At 40.6% G+C, this 16,273-nt stretch overlaps 1 protein-coding gene across 10 annotated transcripts in view; it reads left to right on the top strand.

Annotated features, from left to right (window-relative positions):
• Window positions 1–16,084, top strand: part of MPP7 (MAGUK p55 scaffold protein 7) — a 303,055-nt gene extending 286,971 nt beyond the window's left edge. For all 10 annotated transcript variants that reach the window (XM_075922585.2, XM_075922584.2, XM_075922583.2 and 7 more), the window contains 3 exons: window positions 243–351; window positions 10,692–10,835; window positions 12,278–16,084. In XM_075922585.2, coding sequence (XP_075778700.2) covers window positions 243–351; window positions 10,692–10,835; window positions 12,278–12,457 — 433 coding nt within the window. In that variant the 3' untranslated portion in view covers window positions 12,458–16,084. The remainder of the gene's footprint in view (window positions 1–242; window positions 352–10,691; window positions 10,836–12,277) is intronic.
• The last annotated feature ends 189 nt before the right edge of the window (window positions 16,085–16,273 follow it).

Raw genomic sequence — 16,273 nt, 5'->3', positions numbered from 1 at the left:
TACTTTTTCTCCCGAACTGTAATATAAGCAGGTGTTACTGATTTGAAAATGGTAAAATAGAAGGGTTTTTTTTAGGTTGACATGCTGAAGTATTTGGCAGTATTTCCTTTTATAAAACATGGTAAAAATCACATGTACAGTAAAAACATTTCTGCTCATGAATTAGATCCCTTAAGCCAAACTGATAAGTATTTGCTAAAGAAAGGGAATGATTCTGATTTTTTTTTCACTTTCTACTACAGGTTTATTGAATATGGTGAATATAAAAACAACTATTATGGTACAAGCATAGACTCTGTTCGATCTGTTCTATCTAAAAACAAAGTTTGTTTGTTGGATGTACAGCCTTATGTAAGTAAGCACCTGTCTTGGCATAGCATAATTTATTGCATTCCATGTTAAGATTCCAGAAGACTGTTAATAGAGCATTCCATTTTATTCCATGTTCAATTTATATTCCATACACTTTCTGGGTATACTTATTGTACAGAGCATTCATAAAGAAATTTCAACACAGATTGGGTAATTATTTAGTGCAAAAACTAACTGCACTGAAAGCTTATACTAACATAAAGAAGATTTAATTACTCACAGGATGTTCTAACATTTGTATTCAGTGTACTACTGATCTGGGTTAGAATGTGTCTTATAAACTTGGTATTTAAATGCTAAGTATCCTGAGAAAGAACCCTTACTCACATGAGTTGTCCTTTGATTTCAACAAGACTGTTCAAGAATAGGGTTTTAGGACAGGCCAAAATGTGAAGAATACATTAAATACTCAGTATGATGAATAACAGATAAATAGAGTAGTATTCTTTAGAGGGAAGGGACTGCTTTTTGTTTGTTTCTCTTTTGAATGCACGTTCCTCTTCCTACTAACCCCGACCTCCAATATTCAGTATTCTCTGGGTGCAAGTTTAACTTGTGCATCTGAACATTTACATTTTGAATGAAATAAATGTATAAAATATTTGAAATTGCTCAGAACAGATATTTCCATTTATTTTGTGTGGTTCCTCATCTTTGACTTGTTTTAGTATTGTTCAAATATCCTTTAGTGTAGCAAAAAATTCAGGATCCAGAAAAATGATTTTCGATGTTAAATGGAAACAGTTGAAGTCTTCCCCTTTACCTCACAAGTGCCCGCATTATGAAGCACTCAAGCTGTTGGTTTAAAGAGGGTTGTGTAGGTAATTGGACATGATTATTCCCTGTCTTATTAGCATTTACTGTAAATGGCAAAGGCATCAATGGCAAAACTTATTTGTGTTAATCCAAATATGTCATGTTCCTTGTTAGAAAACTGGCAAAAAGATACTTTCTGTAGCAAAAGGTGATGGCTGGTTAAACAGTGGCTTTAGGAAAGCAATGTAAGAGTCAAAAACCTAGATCAATAGTAGTTTTGATGGGTCACAAGTAAAAAATGTGCAGTTTTGGATTCATTAGCTGAGTTGTTGCACTTTATGCAACATTACACTTAGTGTGAAAACTGCATTAGCTAATATTAACAATTTTAAATGATCAAAAGGAAATTTTGATTTTGTAGTATGTATATAGTATATTATTGTGAACAGTTGGCTTTTTCTAGCTATTAGAATTAGATAGTATCATTGTCATCTGATTAGAAAGATCTCAATTGGAAATACAATTCCAAATTAAAATAACTCAGTTTAAGCTTAGGGACATGTACATTTGGCATTTGGGGGGGGGTTCAACCCTATCCTGTTACAACTAGCTGCTTCTGCAGCTGCTGCTAAGATTGTGGGAGGAGGAAGGTACTTGATACTGTAGCTGCAAGTTATCAGGCAGTAACTTGTTACAAGCCAACAATAGCCACATGGAGACATGTTTTACTTCTTTGAGGATGATCCTATGGGTGCTCCATTATAGGATGTTCAAATGCCCATGTGTCCTTGATCAAAGGCTGCAAAGTAGTCTTCATGAGCCTGCCCCTGTGCAAAGTGTCACATTGTACTTTGAACAAGGGCATATAATGAAGTATAAACCAGCCTCCTCTCTGCGGTTTGATATTGAGAGTTCTGCTGTCAGCTGTTTTCCCTTTGTAAATTCTCTTTTACCCTAATTTCATGTTTACTTAATTGTATTTTTTTCTGTATTTTGTTCATTTAGTCTGTTTATTTTGTACTATTATGTCTCCCTTATTTTCTTAGATCTTTCATTTGTGGTGGAACATAGTTTGTTATGCCCAAAACGCTGGGGTTTAATCCCCCTTAGATATGCCAGAGGTTCTTTCCCCACAGTGATGGACATTCCAGTTGCTTACAGTGTTTGGGGCACTTCCAGAGCCTTCTAAACGCAAGGTTTTGTCTGGATTTCACAGCCAGATCCAATACAAGTCCTAGACTTAAGCTCCTATTTATGGAACATACTCTCACTCTGGCAGGCAGAGCTGGCCTTACCATGAGGCGAACTGAAGCAGCTGCCTCAGGTGCTAGACTGTGCCATTAGGACCCAGAGTGTAGAAAATTGTGTCTGCTGCTGGTGCATATGTATTCTCTCTGCTCTAGATGCACAGAGATGGTGGAGTGCCATGAGAGGAGTAGAACAGGAAGATGGCAGAATTGAGACCTTTCAAAGTTTTGGCCCAAGCAAGGGGGCATGGGGGCATCATTTGAGCAGGTGCCAAAATGTTGTGGGCCGGCCCTGACAGGGTTTTATTCACCACCCCTTTTCTCTCCCTCCTCACAAGTTACATCAGCTTCTACATTGTAGAACACCTTAGTCCATATTGTTGCCTCATCTAAGTCTCCAGAGAATAAAACTCTCAAGAAGAGGAAACAAACCTCTCTAAGCAAGGTAGTGAAGAAATGGGGGTAGATCTGCCCATAAAACGCAGTCTTGGGAGACTCTTGTTTCTCTTAGAATACCATAAATTCTCCAACTGACTCCAGTACTTAGGCATTGGTATCATGGAAGAAGTCATACTCAGAACACTTACCAGCCATCAGAGTAACTACAGTGTTGGCACTGCCTGATACCTTGTGGCTCCACACTGCACACAGTGTTGGCATCCATTTCCCAGAATCTGCATCTCACCATATGTCTGAGTTAAGAGAGAACTCTACAACCATCTCATTGGCATTTCCCCTTCTGGTACCAATCCAACCTACTTGGAAAGGCAATTAGAGCCCTCACCTTCTTCCAGGTTCCTTTCTTCAGAGGATTTCAATCTCTAATGAACCTAAGTTTCCAAAACTGAGATCTACTGGAGCTACCTGCCCAGTGTGTCCTGACAACAAATTGACACTCTTCAACCTTTCAGTACTGGTTAGGCATTGGTGACTCTATCCTCCCCCTCACCCGCCAACTGCCTTTGCTCAAGAGATAATTCATTGGATTTAGAGATTTCAGGAAAGTGATTAATTCCAGTAATTTGCTCTCATACTCCACAAGTCCCTTTCATGAAGAGAATACTAGGGAATCTACCAAGCATTGTAAGCCCAGAGTATAATTATCATTAGGGTCCATTTCCTTATTCTCCTCCCCAGTAAAGTTACTGAGTCCCGTAGGTCAGTATAGTGACAAATTTTATCAGATATATAAGAATTAAGCACTGGTATCCACCAGTACCATATCAGTTATCAAAACCTGCAGTCTGACCAGTACCACACACTGTGGTGCTACACGCCTCAGAGCCACAAGCTTTTCCAGTACTAGAATATATACAAGAGAAGCCAGGAGTCTCAAGCCAAGAAAATCTTGCTTCCCTCTATAAAGTCCTCTTAATTTCTGGAAGACACAATAATACCACCACAGCTTTCCTACACTGATGATTTCAGACCCATAAGTAAAGTGTTGTCTCCTGCACACACTCATGACAAACACCTGCCACAATACAACCAAGATGTAAGCAGGCAGGTAACTACTACTATATCTCCCAAAATGAATGAAACACTTTGTTGCCCAGCCCAGCCCCAATTTCCTTGTAGTTGATGCAGCGAATGAGAGGGAGCTGCCAGCTCATTCTAGGCCTTTTCCATTTAACAAGTAATCCAAGTGGCTAGATTTGGTGGGAAAGAAGAGCTACTCATGAGCCACTCTCCAATTTCATATTGCCACCTACCAGGCCTTGATGGCAAAATAAAATCTTAACGTGCTCCACGTGTGTGTGTGTGTGTGTGTGTGTGTGTGTGTGTGTGTGTCTGTGTGTATATATTTTGTTAGAAGACAAGAAAAATATTAACGTGCTCCGTGTGTGTGTGTGTGTGTATATGTATATATATATATATATACACACAAACATATATATATATATATATATATACAGAGAGAGAGAGAGAGAGAGAGAGAGAGAGAGAGAAAGAGAGTTAGAAGACAAGAAAGACTGTTTTCGGTCTCTCATCACTGAAGGACAGTTGATTGCAAAAACTTCCCTGCAATGCTGCTGATATAGCTTCCATAGGTCCATGATACAATGGGAAACATACTGTGCCAGTTATCAGATCTTCCAAGAGAAATTCAAATTACCATGGATGATCTCCCATTCAAAGAGCTTACGTTCTTCATTCAGAATATGGACTCCTCTCTCCATATGCTCAAAGATTCCAGACCAGTGTTGTGATCATTGGGGATTTATGTGCCTGCAATAAAAATGTGTTCAGTAGAAAATCACTCAAGCTCACAAATCACTCAAGATCAAGACCACTCAATACCAACAGCACACTTTCCCTAAGTCTTAGCACTCCTACTTTAATCAATCAGTCCCTATTTCTAAAGCATACATTTGATATGTTGGTTAAGGCCATCAAGCAACCCCTTCCATTCCAAAACAACTGTTCTGTAATTACCCCCTCTTTGGAGATCAACTGTCCCACTAAAGCCTGAGGATCTCTTACCCAGTGGATCCTGGAGAATGGCAAAGCATATTACTCTGTCTACTTCCTTTCCATCCCTCCTTCCCATACCTTTGCCCACCCTCTTTCATAGATCCTTCCCACAAGGAATACCTAAGACAAAAAGTTCATTCCCCTTTCCTGGGAGCAACAGACTGTTTCCACCAGAGATTGTCAGAAGAGGGTTCTATTCTTCAAGTGCTTGCTCATTTTGATTCCATTTTAGGTGTGTATGTGCCCATATGTACAGTTGTCATAGATTTCTGCCTTAGTGATATCCAGAGGGCTGGCAGTGGTGTCCTCTGAATGGTGCATTGATGTGGAGATATCAAGTACAGCTGGCCCTACACCTTTTCAGTTTCTTACCATCTGTGACAGTTAAAGTGTCTTGTCTTGCTTTTTAAGGGCAGTAGTGGTTTTCCATAGACTTTGTTCTCATTGTACATAGTTCATAGTAGTTAGTTGATAGTGCTAAGCCTAGTTCGAACTACCTAGTTCGTGCCCCGTGTAGCCGTGCTGCACGGGGTTCGAACCAGCGGGGTTTTAAAAATGGCGGCTCCCCGCTTATGCAAATGAAGCCCGGGAAATTCAAATCCCGGGCTTCATTTGCAAGTGCGGTATGCCTACATTACCCCGCTAGTTCGAACTAGCGGGGTAGTGTAGACATACCCCAAGTTAGTGGAGTCCCACTTGGGACTTTGCCTGAGCAGGGCATGCCTGGCTCTCCTGACTTAAAGTTGTGTTCAGTGTGCAGCAGGCCAGTGCCGATCAGCCATCCCACCACAACTGTCTCTGGTGTCTGAGAGAAAGCCACAGAAAAGGCAGGTGCTGTATCTGTAAAAACTTTCACCCTTTGAATCATAAGTGGGATATCTGCTTGAGGGTACTGTTTATGGAGTGTGCTCTTTGTCCTGCATTGGAGCCCTCTACCACAGCACCTATGCCCAGCACTGTGGTATTGGTGTACAGTGCACCAGACTTGGACCAACACCACTCCATCTTGCTGATGCTGAGGAAGAGGCAAAAGCAGCAAAGTCCCTCAGCACCAAAGAGCAGAGGGGCTTTGGGCAAAGAACCTGTTTCCACTATGAGGTTTCTGAGGTCCCCCAGCCCGCCAGTGGCAGTGGCTCCTAGACTGTGGCGGGGCTTTCAGTGCCCAAAGAGCAAAGATTCCTGGCTCCACAGGTGCCACACCAGGTGACCAAAACAGTTCTGCTTCTGGCACCAAAGGGTGAGATCCACCAGGGTGCAGCAGCTACAACCCCAGGTCCCAGACTCAGCACCACAATCTAGCTCCCCAGCTAGAAGGCTAGGTCTCTGTCCCCTCCTACTAGGCATGGGATTCCAGGGTCAAGGTGCTGCTCCCCATACTACTGGTATTGATGATCATCCAGCCATAGGTCACATAGATGCCAGTCAGACTCTCCTAGGAGGTCTTGACATCAGTTGCTATCCTGTAGTAGTCATCCAGGATCTCGGTATTGTTCACACTAACCCTAGTACCATTCCTCCAGCAGGCAGCGATACTCCCTATCCCCCCATTGATCACCTACCAGCGGTTTGTGGGCAAACCCAGGCTTCAGCAGTCCCACAATGGTCACCAGGGTAGTCAGGGTTAGACCATGATTTCGGCCTATTCCCAGGAAGGAGCGACTCCCCACCAACATGGAAGACTGAGACAGCATCAGCCACAGAGATGATGCAGTAATGAGGGTGCTTAAGTTAGACAAATGATTTTGGCAGACCCCCTTTTCTATTTTGTTAACTTGAAACAAGGTAGAAAAGAAGTATTGTGTGCCTGAAAGGCTTCAAGCATCTGTATATTCATTCCACTACAGCATCACTAGTTGTATCCATGGTGAATGAAAGGGACAGACAGGGCCATACCAGTGGAACACCAGAAAACAAAAAAGATGCCAAAAGACTAGAGACTTGTTTGACAAGAGAGGTTATTTGATGGCCAGCTTACAGTTTAGGGTCTCTAATCACCAGGCCCTACCGGGACTCCCTTAGTAAGCTCAAAGAAGCCCTTCCATAGGATCATGCTCAAGAGTTCACTGTGTTGGTGAACAAAAGTACAGCAATGGCCGGGGGAATCCTCCATATGGCCTGGGATGTGACCAATTTGGCTGCCAGGTCAGTCACATTGGTGGTGGCCATGAGATAAAGTTCCTGGTTGCAGACTTCTGGACTGTCTCTGGAGATGTAGGCCAGTATGCAAGACCACACCTTTGAGGGTTCAGGGCTATTTTCCAAGATGACTGATTTGAGGCTCCATTACCCTCCCATTCTTGTGCGTGCACACCTATCAGCAGTGCATGAAGTTGTTCTGTCCCCTATCCTTCCTCCTCCAACACAATCTAAATCTGGGGAGCTTCCAAATTAGTCTCCAACAGGAGGAGGGACAAATGACCTAAGAAATGCTTTCCTTCCTCTTCCTGCTCATCCTGACCTTCCCTGAAGTCAGGAAGGCCAGAAGCAATCAATTTGAGGATATACTTGAGGACAGCGCTCCAGCCAGCATCCAAGATCTACTCCCCTCCATTCTCTCCACAACCTCTGCCCTTTCTGGTTGACCTGGTCCATATCACCTCAAACCACAGTGTGCTCCATACAGTTTTGTCAAGCTACATCCTGAAAATTATAACCAACCTTTTCCCTTATAACCTCCTTTTCCCTTATCCCATCCCTCTTCAGGAATGTCTGTCATGAGCAACTCCTCATTCAGGAGACCAAACAATTTTTTTATCTGGGGGCAGTGGAAGAGGTTCCTTGGAACAGGGAAGGAGGAGAATTCTACACCTGTTACTTCCTAATTCCAAAAGCAAAAGGAAACCTCAGACCCATTCTGGACCTATGTCACCTCAATGAATCTCTCAAGAAGTTGAAGTTCCATAGGGTCGCTCTGGCCTTCATCATCCTCTCTGGATTTTGGAGACTGGTATCCCTCCCTATGCATACTTCCTTTTTTCCATCTTCAGGGCACCAACGCATCCTCCATTTTATTCTGGGCCAGTATCACTTCCAGTTCATGGCAATGCTCTTTAGTCTCTTCTCAGTTCCAAGAGTATTCACAAGATGCTTAACGCCAATAGCCAATTACTTGTGATGTTGAGGGGTCCAGATTTATTCATACCTCAACAACTGATGGATAAAGTGTGCAAAGGCATGTCAGCCTGGTTCATTCCACCGACAGGACCAGGTGCTGATAATAAATAAGAAAAAGTCAATCCTAACTTCAGTGAAACATATAAATTTGATCAGAGCAGTGCTTGACTCCACTCATTTCAGGGCCTTCCTCCCAGATTCCAAAATATGGTGCACCTCATTTGCAATCCCACCTGTTCACCACTGTCCACAGATGCCTGAGATTGTGGGTCACATGGCAACATGCAGTTACATGGTTCAGCATGCAAAACGTGCCTCAGATCCCTACATGAGTGGCTGGTATGAGTCTGTGTTCCCAACCGGCACATCATGGACCAAGTGGTCAGAATTCTGAAGTGTACTGTCATCTCTCATATAGAGGAAGGACCCTATGTTGTTGCTGGAAGGGGTCCATTTTGCAGCCCCAACCTCATCAGTGACGCTTGTGTCTAATGTTTCGGACCTGGATGGGGAGTGTATCTGGGCAACCCCCACCAAGGCCATTGATCCACTCACAATTGTTCATTGCATATCCACATCAGGAAACTCAGGATGGTTTACCTAACTTGCCAAGCCGTTCTACCCCATATACAAGGCATGGTAGTTCAGGTCCTGATGGACAGCAAGACTAAAGACATCTGTATCAACAGACGGCATAGCTCTCTTGCCCTGAGAACTCTGTCTGTAGCACATCTACTTTGTGTAGCCCCTCACCTTCCAGAGACAAAGAATGTTATGGCAGATCACCTCAGCAGGATAGTCTCATTTCACCACAAGTGTTCCCTTCTTTCGGAGATGGTCAGTTCCATCTTCCATAAATAAGGAACTCTGGAAGGATCTCATCACATCCAGGCACAATAGAAAATGTCACGTCTCTGTTGGACCCCTTTTTGCTCCAGTGGACAGATGCTCTGATGCCTCGGTACCATTGCCGTCCAGGGCTTGTCAGTCTCATCAGTCAAGGTGCATTTAGCAGCCATCTCAGCTTTCTGCTTGCCTTTCAAGGATCAGTTATTTTTCACTCAAGATATCATGGCCAGACACCTAAAGGCCTGGACATCTCTACCTACACAGCAAGGATCCCATTCCTTTATGGCACTTGAATCTGATGCTGTCATAGCTCATGGGTCCCCACTTCGAGACTCTAGCCTTCTGCTCTCTCCTGGAAGGTCACATTCCTAGTCATGTTGATCATGCACTAGGTATTCAATATTTGGGCACTCGCCTCGGAACGACCTTACACAATCTTCTTTAAGGACAGGGACCAGCTAAGACAGCACACAACTTTCCTTCTCAGTTTCATTTGAGAGAGGACCTTGCCAATCTTCTTTCCAAAGTGGGAGGAGGCATTCAGGCTATGTTCCTTGCACATCAGGAAGGCTCTAGGCTTCTCATATCAATAGAACCAAGTCATTCTGTCAGTTGATACAACTGTTTGTTGCTGTAGCCAAAAGGATGAGAGGCTGCCCTATACCTCAAAGGATTTCCTCTTTGATCATAGCCTTCTTTCACTTGTGCTGTGATCAAGCGAAGATGCCACTTCTGGTGATCCCACCACCCCATCTACCAGGATGCAGATCTCTTTGACAGCCTTTCTGGCCTAATTGCCTATCCAGGACATCTGTAGGACAGCCATCTGATCATCGGTGCATACCTTTACATCCCATTAGGAACTTGATACAGAGAAGATGCTGGCTTCCGTAGGGCATTATTGCAACCTGCTAAGCTGTGAACTCTAAGCCCACCTCTGTCGATACTGCTTGAGAGTCACCTAAAATGGAATTTATAGGAGCAAGCACACAAAGAAGTAAAAACGGTTACCTACATATTCATAATAGTTCTTTGAGATGTGTTGCTCATGTCCATTCTGTTACCTGTCCTCCTCCTCCTCTGTCGGAGTTGTTAGGAAGAAGGAACGGCGAGTGTGTAGAGCTGGCAGTGCCTGATATACCCTCACATGAGTGCGCCACTCCAGAGGGACAACACAGCCATCCCTATAGATACTGCCAAGGCAGTAATTTCCAACAACTGTGCACGTGGACACACACACATGGAATGGACGTGCAACATATCTCAATGGTTACAAAAAGCTAGGTAACCATTTTTTCCAATTATGTCTTTGTTCTCGAGAAAGATAAATAGTAGAGAGCAACACTTGACCTTAAGAGCTTAGGAACTTAAACTAGCATAAGGATGACACTAGCTATCATAATCTCATCCAAGATCCGGGAAAGTGGTTCATGGCCCTTGACCTAGAGCAGGAGTCTCAAACTCAATTTACCTTAGGCCAGTGCCAGTCTTCAAATCCTCCTAGGGGGGCCAGCAGGCATCCCTCTCTAGCAGGGCTTTTGGGAGAGATGGGGCTCTCTGTGTATTCCCACTCTCCTCTCATGTCTCCTGTCCCTCTCTGCCTGCCACCCCCAGCAATTTACTTCTGTCAGACTGATCAGATTTACCAACACTGGTAACTTTTCTGGAAATCAAGATTTTTCAGTCAAGTAGCAATAGGTGATGCATAGAATACATTCTGTTTAAAGAAGTAGGATGCTAATGAATGAAAAATATACTTCAAGAGATGCTTTATAGATTTAGTGTGATAGCAGAGACTTCTTTTATTATTGCAAACTGCAGTGCAAGGAATGAATTCAAACCCTGTTACTAATTAATTATAATTTTTCCCCTTCCCAGACCATAAAGCATTTAAGAACATTAGAATTTAAACCATTTGTGATATTTATAAAACCTCCATCACTTGAGCGTTTAAGAGAGACCAGGAAAAATGCCAAGATTATTTCAAGCAAAGATGAAAAAGGGGCTGCAAAACCCTTTACAGTAAGTATATTTTACACTCAGAGTATGAGAAGCAGTTACGAGTTTTTGTAACTAATTATTATGAAGATGAAGTCACTGAACATTTAAGTGTGTGTATGTATATGTGTACATACTACTTGTGTTTGGGTCTCTCTTTTTACATGAGCCTAGTGGGGTGATTTGTGAGATTCACTTTTGCATAGCTACAGTGGGCTTCTTAGCTTCTTATTTCATTTCATGCAATCACAACTCAGGCAAAAAAATAAATGTTGCCAAAATAAAGCCACTGTCTTCAGCATAAATAATACTTTTACAGTGTTAAGAAAAATCAGAGGTATTTTCACTTAGGCATTGGAACTCTCTTTTTTTAAATGAAGATACTATTACCTGTGACCCAGGAACCTCTTGGTACCAGCAATGGGCATAGGAAGTACATATAATTTTATAGGGATCCTTTTGAAATATAATGAAGAAATTGAAAACAACTGGAAGAAAGGAGATGGGCAAAATGAAATAGAGACAAGAAACAAATGGCGATTTTTAGGCAAAAGTCTAAAAAAATCCCCAGACCTGAGCTAATCATTCTATCTGATCTATAAACTGTGATAAAATTTCTGAAGTATAATGAATTCAGATTTAATAAAAGATGCAACAGAGCTTATCACAGACTGACTTTTATATCAGCACATTTTGTTTATTCCTTGTCTGTTTCCTTGATTAAACTATTTTTTATATTTAATTTTCTTGCAGAATTGTTTGTGGATTATTGATTTAATATCTTATTGCAACAATTTTAATATTCTGCATTGCAGTAATATATTGAATAATATGTAAAATGCCAAAGTGGGCTGTCAGTGGAGAGTAGAGTAATATAGTTTTAAGACTTTGCTCTTGTCTCATCACTCCATCTTAGTTATGTAATCAATTGACTATATAGGGGGTCCTCACCAAAATGAATATAAATCTACTGATCTAGTTCTAATAAGAGATTGACAGGAAGCGAGTAGAAACTTCCTGTTGGACACCTACCAAGCTCTTAAAAATCCATGTTCTCATAAAATCTGTGTTCTGATAAATCCCTTGTTAATAGGAACCTGAGACTTAGGTAATGCAGTTGTTAGTGCACCATTAATGTAAGTAGCTAAAAACATTTTTCCTCTAGCATTTCTAGCACAGACATGTCTCTGTAATTATCAGTTAGCAGCTTATTATACTGCTATGAGGGAAAAGGGGAAAGAATTGCCTTGTCAAGCCAAAGTGAGTTGTGAAAACATTCACAGAAAATTAATTTGAAATTATGGTTTTTGAAAAGTTCATGGTCATTGGCACAACTTCCAACTACAGTCTTAATTAACATAAACGGTATGAAATTAAATAAAGCAGTCCATGAACATTTGCATTTGATACTGATGTGAATTGATTCAATTGTACTTTTGACTGACTTCTTATATTGACTTTCTTAGGAAGAAGATTTTCAAGAAATGATTAAATCTGCACAGATGATGGAAAGCCAGTACGGTCATCTCTTTGACAAAGTTATAGTCAACGATGACCTTACCACAGCTTACAATGAGCTGAAAACAACCTTTGACAGATTGGAAACAGAGACCTTTTGGGTTCCAGTCAGCTGGTTGCATTCATAGTACCATAAATAAGGAATATAAATTATGATAGTTTGTGATCTCTTTAATAAAGTGCATGGTTGGAACACAATTAATTGCCATTTAATTGGTTTTCTAATGTTGGCAAACTGACATGTAGTTAAGGACTTGGTATAATTGGAATGCAAGTGTCTTCTTTTTCCATATCTTAAACCATCCTGTTCAGAATTTGGAGGCAGTAAGATCACATCAAATCAGATACTATATACTGAGTTAGTCGTGAGCCCAAAACTACTAAACACCTTATTGTTTACATGTAAATCTCCAAGTTGACTTTTGTTTGTGGAGGGGTAGCACAGATATTATTTAATTCTGGATGCTATGGTGGTCTCAAACATTGCTACTGCCATATAAACTTGCACATGAGCATTTGGAGGTTTTCAGTACTTTAACTAAGGGACTTTGAAGAGAATTGAAACAGGCAAAAGTGGCAAATATTTCTTTGTGTAGGACAGACATCAGAGTTTTAAATGGGATAAGTATCAAGAGGGGTCTTTTTACTTTCCTAAAAGTGTGAGCTTTATCTTATGTGTACAGAATGATCCTAGTGTTCATTTGTATTTAAATGTTTTACCAAAAGAGAGATGTATTCAGTGGCTTACTTGTAAAATGTACTGTAAAAGAGCTAGTCTTCTGCAGCTACTGCTCTTCTGTGAAATATGCAGATCTTGAAACTCTTAGCATGCATGCTTTGTGACACATCAACTTGGGAATATCTATCTCAAAAGGGGAAAATATAGGTTATTTATGTAATCTTTCTTTGTGGGTTAATCATTTATACAATCAGAGGTATAGGTATAAATAGTTGTTTCTGATTTGTTTCTGATTAAGGGTTTATGGGGAGAGGGTTGTTTGTTTTAACTTTAAATCAACTTCAGACATTTTTAGTGTCCTTTAAAATACTTTTAACTTATTAGAGGTTTGAAGATAATTATTATGGGTAACCTTTGAGATTTGAGAAAGCAGCTGCAATGCATGAATTGCTTTTATTAACAAATACATAGCAATGTTTGTTCCGAAACGTATGTAACATGTCAAAATGCACTGTTTTAGATTTGAAAGCTTTTCATTGAATTTAAATTTGTAAACTTCACTACAGGTTGAACCTCTCTTGTGCAGGGCTCCCTGGTCTGGCAACATCTGTGGTCTGGCAGAACCACAGAAGTTGCTAGACTAGAGAGCCCCAGCCACAGAAGTTGAGAGTGCCTGAGAGTGGAACTGGTTTGGTTGGTGGCAGCCTGCAGGGACAGTGACCTGGGAATAAAGAGCCTCAGGAGCAGCTGCCACCACAGTGCATGGGGCTAGGAAACCCCTGGGAGCAGCAACTGGCCGTCGCATGCAGGGACATGGAACCGTGGGAGCAGCTGCCTCTTCTGCTCAGGGCCGTGGCCAGGGAGCAGAGCCCTGTAAGTGGACTGGGGGCAGCAGACTACGCGGGTGGGCTGGAGGAGGTTAGGTCTCTGGGTTCTCCTGTGGCAGCTGCCATGAGGGGAGCCCAGGGAGAGCCTGGACATCTGATCTCCCCTGCTCCCGCAAATTCCCTTGTTTGGGATCACTCCAGTCCCGAAGGTGCTGGACAAGGGAGGTTCAACCTGCACAAAGAAAATTATTCACCTTTAACACTGCTCAGATATATTTGAAACCTCAGCTTTCTATGTAATGGAGTAAGCAAATATATTATAAATCATATATATAAACCTTGTATTTTTCTTGATTTACTACGATATGGAGCAAGAGAGTACACATATAATGAAAGAATAAAGCATGTGTCCTAATGGTACACGTGAATTTCTAGTACAGGTACAGTGTTTAGATGGACTTGCTAACTTAAATCATCATGTATGTAGCATTCAGACAGGAAGCAGAGTTATTTTACCTTAACATATAAAGAAAAAACAATTTAGTGAAACATATTTATGAAAGAGTTGAAAAAGGATATTAAGTTCTTGAATTTCTCATTGATGTGATCATTTCTAAATAATAGAGTACTTGGTATCTGCAATTAGAAACACGATCTTTGTAAATTAAATCAACATTCCATGTAAATATTTTAGTTTCTATGCTGATTTAAGCCATCAGCTCTTGGCAGCTGTATCCTAAATGCATATTTTGCATTGCGGTCATTGTGTTTGGTTTAAAATTAGGCAAAACAATTGAAATGCGGAACAAGATAAAAATAGTTTTTGAATGTTTGTATTGGAATTATTGATCTATACTGTATTGACACACATACTATAGTTGAATAGTCTAATGTAATTTCAAATATATCTGCCAGATTTCATTGTGTTTTCTCTTGGACTTGCAGTTGTTTGTAATGTACATAACATCTCAGTGATTAGATTAATTGCATAAAGATCACAATTCTAGTATGGGCCAGAGAAATGTTCTCTATTTTTAATTAGTCAAAATGTAATTATTTTTACAGAGGAATGTTTTTTAGCACATCACTGGAGGCCAGCAATTGGAGGATATGTGGAATGTCCTCATTTGTGGGAAGTTGTTTTGTTGTTGTTTCCAGACAGCAATAGCTGAGGGTGCCCTGCAGCTCTCAGGGTCTGGTCCTTTTACATCAAAGGACGATCGGTATGAAACAATATGCTAACACTGCTAGTAAACTATAGCATCTCAGATCACTATTGTACTATATCTTTTAAATAAGGAAACTGTTTTGCCCTTTGGGAAACAGATGCTGTAAATGGTCTGAAACAAAGGGGTCTTGGCTGCCCTTCAGGCTTGTTGCTGGAGCTGTGGTGTCCTTTTGAAATAATTTTAAGACTTAATACCATGTTGGTGGGGGTCAAGAAGGGCCTCATCCAATATGCTTACTTTGTGAGGTGATAGAGTGAAAGCCCCACAATGCTTTGATCCTTTTACAGTAAGACTTGCTTTCTGATCCTCTGTGAGGCAATGACAATACTTTAATACTCGAGGCTTACATACCTATTTCCTACCAAGAGATTAATTTCTTAATTGTACTGCTGATGAGAGAACAAGGACAAATGAAAGCATGTATGCACACAGCAAATGAAAGGAATCAAATTTGGGGAAATCTTTAAACTCCTAGAAATAAAGTTTCATTGGAAAGGAGAATGGGACAGTCCATTTCAATAAATATCTCTAAAAACTAGCTTTACTACAGTGTGTTCTCATCAAGAAAAGTAGAAGCCAGTGGTCTCTGTGAGGCTGCCATATATGGTACTTGGTCAAGACAGAAAATGTTTTGGCTTGATAGTTTTATTAACTGGACAAGAACATGGCCATTTTACCGACTTGCAAACACACTTGTTGATACTTCCTCCATTGTGATAATAGTAATGTATTGTGTGTTTCTGACTTGTAAGCTCTTATGGTTAAATGTGACAAAATGTATCTTAAATATTATGAAATTTCAAATTATGCAGTTTGGTTTTTAAATGATTGAATGTTTTTCTGTCCAAGTACAAATATTTCATTGTATTTTTGCTGTTTTGCCATAGTAAAACAAATGTTAACATTTTATACTATTGTATCCAGCTCTGTACTTGAAATTGCTATCCATTCATTGATGTCATGCCCGAAATCTCATTTTACCTTTTTATGCAAACAATAAATTATTGATATAATTGATCATTGAAGATTTTTTTTTTAAACCTGAACAGGATAGTTCACTGTGTAACTCATAAGAATGACTTAAGTGATAAAACTTATATTAAATAAACCCTTTTATAGCTCTTCATCCTAAGTGTAACTATTAAAACACTAACTTTTAAATGCCATTGAGAAAGGACTAAAACCCTTCCTTTTTCAATGTTGTTGTTG

The sequence above is a fragment of the Pelodiscus sinensis genome, chromosome 2 (genome assembly GCF_052426305.1).
Source record: "Pelodiscus sinensis isolate ZL-2025 chromosome 2, ASM5242630v1, whole genome shotgun sequence".
NCBI classification, from domain to species: Eukaryota; Metazoa; Chordata; order Testudines; family Trionychidae; genus Pelodiscus; species Pelodiscus sinensis.
This window is presented reverse-complemented; position numbering and strand designations above follow the sequence as displayed.